The sequence below is a fragment of the Capsicum annuum genome, chromosome 10 (genome assembly GCF_002878395.1).
Source record: "Capsicum annuum cultivar UCD-10X-F1 chromosome 10, UCD10Xv1.1, whole genome shotgun sequence".
Lineage (NCBI taxonomy): Eukaryota > Viridiplantae > Streptophyta > Magnoliopsida > Solanales > Solanaceae > Capsicum > Capsicum annuum.
Window position 1 is genome coordinate 1,606,791 of NC_061120.1, and position 10,484 is coordinate 1,617,274.

The 10,484-nt window shown below is 38.0% G+C and overlaps 2 protein-coding genes across 5 annotated transcripts in view; one reads left to right on the forward strand and one right to left on the reverse strand.

Annotated features, from left to right (window-relative positions):
• The window catches only part of LOC107845480 (universal stress protein PHOS32), a 4,738-nt gene extending 4,005 nt beyond the window's left edge, over nucleotides 1-733 (reverse strand). The window contains exon 1 of the mRNA XM_047398365.1: nucleotides 23-733. Within this exon, the coding sequence (XP_047254321.1) occupies nucleotides 23-656 (634 nt within the window). The 5' untranslated portion in view covers nucleotides 657-733. The remainder of the gene's footprint in view (nucleotides 1-22) is intronic.
• Nucleotides 734-2,375: 1,642 nt separating this feature from the next.
• Nucleotides 2,376-10,415, forward strand: LOC107845369 (FACT complex subunit SPT16). 4 transcript variants are annotated; one of them, XM_047398367.1, is made up of 3 exons: nucleotides 2,388-2,525; nucleotides 3,027-3,132; nucleotides 6,968-10,415. In XM_047398367.1, exon 3 carries the CDS (start codon nucleotides 6,994-6,996, stop codon nucleotides 10,171-10,173), a length of 3,180 nt encoding a protein of 1,059 aa, XP_047254323.1. In that variant the 5' UTR covers nucleotides 2,388-2,525; nucleotides 3,027-3,132; nucleotides 6,968-6,993; the 3' UTR covers nucleotides 10,174-10,415. The 4 variants fall into 4 exon arrangements, with proteins under 4 accessions (XP_047254322.1, XP_047254324.1, XP_047254323.1 ...); XM_047398369.1 differs by having other exon boundaries at nucleotides 6,973-10,415; XM_047398366.1 differs by lacking the exon at nucleotides 3,027-3,132 and having other exon boundaries at nucleotides 2,376-2,525.
• The last annotated feature ends 69 nt before the right edge of the window (nucleotides 10,416-10,484 follow it).

Genomic DNA, 10,484 nt, shown 5'->3' on the forward strand with positions numbered 1-10,484 from the left:
CGCTTACGACCAACATTTCCACCATCTTTCTCATCATCATACCTCACAACAACCACAGGACAAACACAATGCCTAACACAATAATCACTAACACTACCAAGCCTCCCATCACTCCCTCGCTTTTTCGCTCCAAATCCTCTACTCCCCATTATCACCGCACTCAACCCTAACCTCTCAACCTCCAAACATAACCTCTCCTTCATATCATGATCCTTCACTATATGAATTTTATACGGGATTCGCGCTTCGTCAAGTGGTTTAGCTAAATCAGATGATTTCGCTGTCGTAAACGCATCAAAATCATCTTCGAGTTTACGCTGCGACTCAACGTTAATGGTATCGACTATAGATAGATCAACGGAGCCCCAATCGGCACCGTAAAGGACGGAAGTAGGACGGACGTGAAGGAGAACAACGGCGTCACCGGAACGGAGGTAGTTATGTACGGACCATTTAACGGCGAAGGCTGATTCGTCACTTAGGTCAACGGCGATTCCGATTTTTCTCTGTGCGCCGGCGGTCGGTGTTTCGGCAGCCGCGCCGGCGGTGGTTATGGGCGGTGGAAAGCGAGGTGATGAACACTTGATTTTGATGTTCCCGAGGTTTGGGATGTCGGAATCCCCCGTGTGCGGCGGCGCCGGCGACTGTTTCTGCATTTCGGCTTTTTCGAGCTGAATCACAACTGAGCTTGAAGAGAAAAATGAGTCCCAAGTCGCTCTCAAGTCTTCACTTAAAAAAAAAACGGGAATAAATGGGTCCCACAATTTGTCCCTTTTAAAAAGTTACAATTGAGACAGACAGTTGTTGAACAACTGTATTAGTTTTATCAATCGAACAAATTCACCTAATTGTTGAATAATTTAGCATAGTTATCGAATAATTTTAATAGTTATTGAACAACTTCACAAAGTTGTCGAATAACTATTAAAGTTGTTCGACAACTGAGAGAAGTTGTTGGAATGAAAAAAACTCAAAAAAAAATTATTCCTCCCACTTAATTTTAAAAACTTGAAGGACCTCACTTAATTGAACAATTTGTTTATCCTTTTTAATCCAAAGTCCCTGAGCTGAGTAACAAACTTTAGTATGACACATATTCACTTTATTTTAAAAATATTTATATAGTCATAAAAATTGATTCCTCATGAATCTGACGTATGATAAGAGATTTACCTTTTTATTGATTTCTGTTGATTTTATCAAGAACAATTGTAGACGACCTGGTCCTTATTATTTTGAGATCAGATCGTATCTAAAGTTTGTCTCGATTTGATACATTTCTCGCGGCCCGCATTGTCTAGTCGATTGTTGTATCTCAATGCATTTAAGAGAGAATCAACTAGCTTTGGATTCGAGTGACATTTTACTCTTAACTATAATTTATTCGTTGATTCTTCAACGTTAATCGATTCAAACTTTCATTATTTTCATTCAGCTTAAATTTTTTTTAATCAAATTTTAATTTGTGTTTTGTTATTTCCTTGTCGTCTATAACCTTCTCAACAAATAGAAAAAATATTACTTATGAATAAAAGTTACTATAAGAAATGCAATCACATGATTAGTATAATTCTACATGTGAAGAGTTTGGTGAGAAAAATATGTACGTAATCTTTACTCATATCTTACGAGTAGAAAAATTATTTATGACTCCTACTCGACTAAAAATGATAACAGTGAAATAAAATAAGTTATTAGAATTCTATCAATGACTGAATTATAAACTTCTATAATAAAGGTAATTTTCAGAATTATGTTACGACGAAATCGAAAGCTCTCTCGATGGGCCTCACTTTAGCATATAATTAAAGCTTCTTCCTATATAAATCGAACCCGACTCAATTGAACATTGCAAATTTAGAACATCCGCAACCTACTTATCTCATATTATGTCATGCAGGTCAGTGTTGAAAAAGTTGAAAAACTCAGTGGTTCATCATAGTTTTAGGGAAGCAAACGCGATAGTTAACTTTATATCCAAATTAGATTCCAAGCTAACAACATCCAATCATCCTATCATTTTGTAAACTCCACCGGCCGCATGACCAAGACCCTTGCTAAAGTAGATCAAGATGGGATCTTGTCTCTACTAAATCAGTACTATATTTTACGTGTAATAAGTTGATAACTTATTTCGATACTATATTATTATTTTTATCCCACATTAAAAGTGAAATAATAATCATAAAATAATTAATTTCGAAATAACGAATTGTGGAATAGCTTATTCCCGACCAAACGAACCCTAATTATCTTTTTTTTTTTTAAAATAAAAAATTCGGCGACCAAAATAAGGCGCGCATTGAAATATTTACGCGGGACAAACAAATGGCAAATTTCCAAATTATGATATCATATAAAGGGCAAAATAGTCATTTTATTAATCCGCCATTAAAATGAAACTCTAGAAACATCCTGTCGGTTTTTCTTTCTAAAAAAAAAATAAAATTGCCCTAATTAACCAAACGCAGCTACACACAACCATCAAACTTTCTCATTTCGCTCAGTTAACACAACACACAGAGGTATGTAATTTTTCTCCCAAAATATTTGCTATTTTCGGTTTTTTGTTTTCAATGTTCGTTGGATTCAAGCCGCTAATTTTATTGAGACGTGCTTGCGAACAAATGGTTATACTGATAATCTTCTTTTTTTGATTTTTTTTGTTGCTATTTTTGGTTACATTTTTACTCATTTGTTTAATTAGGGCCACTAATTTTATTGAGATGCTCTTGCAACAAACTCTCTGTCATGGTTATACTGATAATCTTCCTTTTCATATTTTTTTGTTGCTATCTTTCATTTCATTTTCGTCATTTGTTGAATTTAGACCACTAATTTTATTGAGACGCTATTCAATAAACTCTCAGATAATGTTATTTTGGGAGTTAACCGACTGAATGTGTAGACACATTAACCTTATCTAAGTTTTTTGCTATTTTTGTTTTATTTTTGGTCTTTTTTGGATACAAGTTACTAATTTTATTGAGACGCTCTTATCCTATGTTATTATTTTTTTATATTAGGTCGAGAGTGTTGCTTCATTTTGCTTTAGATTTTTTGAAGAACTTGTGAATTTTTGTACACTCTCGTTGAAAAAAAACTCTTCTCCTTTCGAGTAACACAACAAAGGTATGTTTTTGTCTTCTGATTTTCTTGCTATTTATTTGTTTCATTTTCGCTCTTTGTTGGATTCGGACACTAATTTTATTGAGACGCCCCTGCAATAAATGTTTATACTTGTATTTTTTCGGGCGATAATTGACTGAATGGTCTAGACACACACCTTATCTTAGGTTGAAAGTGTTGCTTAACAAACTCTAATAGAATGACTAATTTAGACCATTTTTATTGAGATGTTCTCGCAACAAGCTATCCTCGTTATCATGATTAATTGATAATAATCTTTTTTTGGGTGGTAGCCGACTGCACGTTCTAGACACACCCCTTTATCTCAGGTTGAGAGTGTTGCTTCATTTTGTCTTTTAGATTTTTTGATTGCTTCTCCATTTTCTTGCTCTTGCATTTCACCTTCACTCTTTCATGGATAAAAAGAAAATCTTAACCGAATGACTAATTTTTACTATGTAGAACTTGTAAGGTTTTGTGTTATACTTTGTGTATATACTCTCGTTGTTTGGTTGACAATCTTATTTCGGTGGTAACCAAGTGAACCTTCTATACACACCTTATCTTAGGTTGAGAGTGTTGCATGCATTTTTCTATATAGTTAAACTCTGCTTTTACATGGAGTTTGTTGCAAGGGTGTCTCAATAAAAATGATAGTCTAAATTTCTTCGTGTTGTTTTTGATCTGTTTTTATTTTTTGCTATGTTCATGAAGAAAAAAACCCTAATTGAATGACTATAGAACTTGTGAATTTTTTGTACTATACTTTGTGTATATGCTCTCGTTGATTGATTGATAATCTTCTTTTGGTTTTGCACGGTAACCGATTTAACCTTCTATACACACCTTTATCTCATGTTGAGAGTGTTGCATGCATTTCTTGTAGTTAAAGTTTGCTTTTGTCGGTTAGCCATGGTAATGATGAGTTTGTTAACAACAGTGTCTCAGTAAATGGTGGTCTAAACCCAACTTTAATGGTAGATCTTATTTTTGAATAATGAACTTCGAGATATAGAATTGAAAAGAAAAAAAGAATCTTACTAGGGAGGGTTCGACTCTTTAATTGGTCTTACGTGTCTCAAAATTGAATTAGTTGGGACTTTAATATGAGTACTTAGCGCGTATGAAAAAAGTTGGGGCCCACAAAATTTTGTCGCTATTGAGGCTTGACCACCTGTCTTCCTTTGGTTTGTTGGTTTTGATTTGTCGGGACTGAATCCGCAGAGAATTAGATATTGCGAGAATAATATATGTAAATATGATATGTAGTGGGTTCCTATCGTTTATTTTGGTAAAACGCACATAAAATAGGAAAAGATTTAAATGTTGGTGATAGAGCAAGTGCCAGAGGACTTTGTTGTTTTGCAATTACATTAGCAAGGAACTTAGGACTTCACTAGAGCCGATAATTGGCTTAAATGTTGGTAATAGAGAAAGTGTCAGAGGATCTTGTCGTTTTGCAATTGCACCAGCGATGAGTGGGACTTTCTTAGAGGCTACAAGTTGGCTTGTTTGAATGTGAATGAATGTGTAAGGACATTAATGATTTAAACGTGGGTAATTGAGAAAGTGTTAGAGGACCTTGTCGTTTTGCAATTGCACTAGCTAGGACCTATGACTTTACTAGAGAGTAGAGATGACAAATTGGCCTTATCTGAATGTGATTATATTTATAAGGACAATAAAGATTTTATATAAACAAGATGCGCTGTGCGTATGCTCGGGCTTATCAAGCACTCTTGAATATAGTTTTTGCGTTGATGATGTCCCGGGGCGGGTTATTAGGCATTCCTGATATAGTAGTATGCCATCCGCTCGCCATAAATGTTCCTCATAAAAACATTACTTTGCGTGAATACAGAATCAGAGGGACCCACGTAACATTGATAGCCAAAATGAATTCTAAATCGTAGTTTTCAGTTTATTGCCTTTGTTCATCCAATCACATTCAAACATGGTAATTTTTCACCTCTAGGAAAGTTGTAGGTTCCTCGCTAGTGCAATTTCAAAATGGCAAGGTCCTTTGACACTTTCTCTATTACCAACATTTAAATCTTTATTGTCTTTATAAATTCAAGGTAAGGCTGCGTACAATACACCCTTGTGGTGGGGCCTTTCCCTGGACCTTGCGCATAGTGGGAGCTTTAGTGCACCGGGCTGTCCTTTTTTGTCTTTATAAATCCAATCATATCTAAACAAAGCCAATTTGTTGCCTCAAGTAAAGTCCTAGGTTCCTTGCTGTTGCAATCGCAAAACGACAAGGTGCTCTTAACACATTCTCTTTTTACAACATTTAGATAGATATACAGATAGTATTGTCTTTCTTTCTTGTGAACCCTCTTTTTGTTCTTTGCTGTAATTTCCGATTTTTCCTTTGATATCTGTTGATCTTCATTTTAATGCGTTTAGTACTTTTCCTGTTTTGTTAAAAGTATTTGAAACCTTTAACCGACTTATCGCGCCACAAACAACTTAAAATGAACCTAATTTGTTCAAGTTTAACCCTAATTGGCTATGTTACTCGGACTCTCCTACAATGTCAACGGGTGCGTTCGGAATCTCCAAAAGCAGTGGGTTTTTGGAGAATCCGACGTGTGTGCGACCTTGAAGGTGAAGAGTCTGCCACTTAGCTAATCGGATTCTTGGTTCCAGAAGTTATGGGCTGACTTAAGATTGTTTCTTCCCCTCGCCTCTGGATTTGAACATTTTTCTTGTATTCATTTGGACTCCCGAAATCCTAATTCTTAATTGGAACTCAAGAAGGTTACGACTGGCCCAGTACATCTTTGCCCCTCCACCCCCTTTGTTTTTTCTGTATTCTATTAGTTGACTTGGAACTGCGGAGGCTGATGTTTCTTTGGGAATTGCAAAACCATCTAGCAAATTGTTTAATTTGATCGTCGGAAATAATGTTCATTTTTTTCTTTCCTTCTAAGTTTTATAGTGTTCGTTGTCAACCTGTGCTGAAACAACATCAAAGGAGACTAAACGATATATTACCCGAGTAGCTCATGGGTTGTGAAGAATAGTTAATGGATGCTTCATAAGTTCATGTTAACGTCAAATTAATGAATTTATTTTCTGTCTCTTTATTTGTTTCCATGTAATTCTTCCTTTGCTATACCCGAGTTTTAGGATTTTTGCATGGGAATCGAGTGGTCTTTTTGTTTGCTAACGAAGCAATTATAACATCATAACTTGTAAAATTTGCACTTAGAAAATATTGGTTGACATTTGTGTATGTGTGTGCGTGTAATTTTTAACTTATCTATGCTTCTAGGGAAAATTTATACCTTTTCAACTTGTACGTGCTTCTGGTTCGAGATACTCTTTCTAAAACATGAGCTTTTAATTTGCTCTATTTGTTTTCGTTGTTCATCCTTTTTATGTAAAGAGACTTTTAAATTTTGTATATTAACTTTTAAGCTAAGTTGCGCGGACTCTTCACTTTTGATGCCGCACCCGTGTCGGATTCTCCCAAAAAATTACTACTTTTGGCGAATCCGACATGCACCCGCCGACATTTTTGAAGAGTCCGAGCAACATAGCTTTTAAGGACATTTTAATTGCTTATTATAAAGTTAGCTTCAACACGCAAAAGTTCTTATCAGGATTTCATGCTCATGAGCTACTTTGAATTGGCTATTCCCATTGAGTTCCTAATATCTTTGGTTAAATTCATTTGGGGTAGCTCTTGAAGAGTGTGTGTGTGTGTCATATTATGCTCGTTTAATTAGTAGCTTTTATTTCACCGAATCAGAAGTTTTTTTAACAACAAGGTTTCACATATTGTTGTTTTAAATGGGTTACATGTGAATATTTTCTGTTTCTTGTCTAGATTAGTCGAGAATTGTTGACACGGCCATGGTGGAAGGGAGGAATGCAAATGGAGCACCTTCAAATGGTAAGTTGGCAGGTGGAAATGCTTATACGATTGACTTGGATACTTTCAGTAGGCGACTGAAGGCCTTATATTCGCACTGGCACAAACATAAGGACGACCTTTGGGGCTCTTCTGATGCCCTTGCTATAGCTACGCCACCACCTTCGGAGGACTTGAGATACTTGAAATCCTCAGCTGTAAATATTTGGTTGCTAGGGTATGAGTTTCCTGAGACGATTATGGTTTTTGGAGACAAGCAAATACATTTTCTGTGTAGCCAGAAGAAAGCATTGTTGCTCAGTGTTGTAAAATCCGCTGCAAAAGAGGCTGTGGACGTGGAGGTTATCGTTCACGTGAAGGTGAAAAGTGAGGATGGGTCTGCTCAAATGGACAATGTGCTTCAAGCTATCCGTAGGCAGCCAAAGTCTGATGGTCCTGATACCTTGGTCGTCATTGGATATCTTGCAAGAGAGGCCCCTGAAGGAAAACTCTTGGAGATATGGGCCGATAAGATGAAAAATTCAGGCCTTCCTCTTAGTGATATCTCAAATGGGCTGGCTGACCTCTTTGCCGTGAAGGAACAAAGTGAGATAATAGATGTGAAGAAAGCTGCATATTTGACTGCTTCTGCAATGAAGAACTTTGTTGTTCCGAAGCTTGAGAAAGTTATCGATGAGGAGGATAAAGTAACTCATTCTTTATTAATGGACGACACAGAAAAGGCTATTCTGGAACCTGCTAAAATTAAAGTGAAGCTGAAAGCCGAGAATGTTGATATATGTTACCCTCCGATCTTCCAGAGTGGTGGGAATTTTGATCTTAGACCTAGCGCTACAAGCAACGATGACCACTTGTACTATGATTCTGCAAGTGTCATCATATGTGCAGTTGGATCACGATATAACAGCTACTGCTCAAATGTTGCTAGAACATTTCTCATTGATTCAACTTCAATACAGAACAAAGCTTATGAGGTTCTTCTTAAAGCTCACGAGGCAGCAATTGGTGCATTGAAGCCTGGAAACAAGCTTAGCTCTGTGTATCAAACAGCTCTTGCGGTGGTTGAGAGGGATGCTCCTGAATTTGTTAGCAACCTGACAAAATCTGCCGGGACTGGGATTGGTCTTGAGTTCCGGGAGTCTGGGTTGATCATTAATGCTAAGAATGATAAGTTAGTGAAAGCGGGAATGGTTTTCAATGTGTCACTTGGTTTCCACAATTTGCAAGCTGAGACCACTGCTGAAAAGAGTAGGAATTTTTCACTTTTGTTAGCTGATACGGTTATTGTCACAAATGAAGGCCATGAAGTGGTTACTCATTTGAGCACCAAAGCGTTGAAGGATGTAGCCTATTCTTTCAATGAAGACGAAGAAGAAGAGGAGGTTAATGTGAAAACTGATTCAACCAGGAAGGAAGCGTTGTATTCCAAGGCAACTCTTAGGTCAAACAACCAAGAAGAGCTCCGGAGGCAGCACCAAGCAGAACTTGCTCGTCAGAAGAATGAAGAAACTGCTCGTCGTCTTGCTGGCGGAGGAGCTTTACCTGGGAATAGCAGGGGTGCTGCTAAGGCCTCAAGTGACCTCGTTGCCTATAAGAGCATTAATGATCTACCACCTTCTAGGGATATGATTATTCAGGTTGACCAAAAGAATGAAGCCATTCTTTTACCAATATATGGTACTATGGTTCCTTTCCATGTGGCCACTGTTAAAACTGTTTCGAGCCAGCAGGATACCAACCGCAACTGTTATATCCGTATCATTTTCAATGTCCCTGGTACCCCTTTTACACCTGTTGATGCAAATGCTGTTAAGAATCAGAGTTCTATTCATTTGAAAGAAGTTTCGTTTCGTTCTAAGGATCCAAGGCACATAAGTGAAGTCGTTCAGCTGATTAAAACTCTTAGACGGAATGTTATGGCCAGGGAGTCAGAGAGAGCCGAAAGGGCGACTTTGGTGACTCAGGAAAAACTTGTACTTGCAGGGAATAAATTCAAACCAGTTAGGCTGTCTGACTTATCGATTCGTCCCTCTTTTGGTGGTCGTGCAAGAAAGCTTCCGGGTACATTAGAAGCTCATGTTAATGGTTTCCGGTACTCGACCTCAAGACCAGATGAGCGTGTTGACATCATGTTTGGCAACATCAAGCATGCGTTCTTCCAGCCATCTGAGAAGGAGATGATTACCCTTCTTCATTTTCATCTGCATAACCACATAATGGTCGGAAACAAGAAAACCAAGGATGTGCAGTTCTATGTTGAGGTAATGGATGTCGTGCAAACACTTGGAGGTGGAAAGCGATCTGCCTATGACCCTGACGAGATTGAGGAAGAACAGAGAGAAAGACAGCGGAAGAACAAATTCAACTTGGACTTCCAGAATTTTGTGAACCGGGTGAATGATATGTGGACCCAACCCCAGTTTAAAGGGCTCGACCTGGAGTTTGATCAGCCTCTGAGAGAACTTGGGTTCCATGGAGTGCCCTATAAATCATCAGCATTCATTGTGCCAACGTCGAGCTGTTTGGTTGAGCTGATAGAGACACCGTTTCTTGTGATAACCTTAAGTGATATCGAGATTGTCAACTTGGAGAGAGTTGGATTTGGGCAGAAGAATTTTGATATGGCAATTGTCTTCAAGGACTTCAAGCGTGAGGTCATGCGCATCGATTCCATTCCGGTCTCTGCACTTGATGGCATCAAGGAGTGGCTCGATACAACCGACATCAAGTACTACGAGAGCAAGATGAATCTGAATTGGCGTGAAGTATTAAAGACCATAACTGATGATCCCCAAAGGTTTATAGAAGAAGGTGGTTGGGAATTTTTGAACATAGATGCTTCCGACTCCGAATCTGGAGAATCGGAGGAGTCAGACCAAGGTTATGAACCTTCAGATGCTGAACCTGAGTCAGATTCAGAAGACGAGGACTCTGATAGTGAATCGCTGGTGGATTCCGAGGAAGAAGAGGAAGAGGAAGATGAAGATTCAGAGGAAGAAAAAGGCAAATCATGGGAAGAGTTGGAGAAGGAGGCAAGCAACGCAGATAGGGAGAAAGGAGATGAACCAGACAGCGAGGACGAGAGGAGGAGAAAGAAGAACTTTGGCAAGTCTCGATCAGGTCCAAGTTCTGCTGCTCCTAAGCGCATGAAGTTTAGGTAGTTTTGCTGAATCGATTTGTTTTAGAACAGTTATCAAGCGTATTACAAGTAGAATTTTCCTTCAAGTTTTAGTTATCAACCTTAGTTTTTTCTTGTAAATTGTGGTAGCCTTGGTCGTCGGACCATGATGGAGTTTGTCAGACTAGGTTCAATGTTTCTGTTTACAATCGATTAACCAGATATCGTGTTCTTATGTACGCTTTTAAAAGCTGGATATGCGGGTAAACATCTCATTTCTTCTTCTTCTTCTTCTTAGTTTGTTGGTAGTTCTGGTCATGAGTTACCTGCATTTGGTTGATAAAAAAAAAATGT

Coding starts and splice junctions, on each gene's coding strand:
- LOC107845369 (XM_047398366.1), top strand. CDS start 6,994: ATGGTGGAAGGGAGGAATGCAAATGGAGCACCTTCAAATGGTAAGTTG.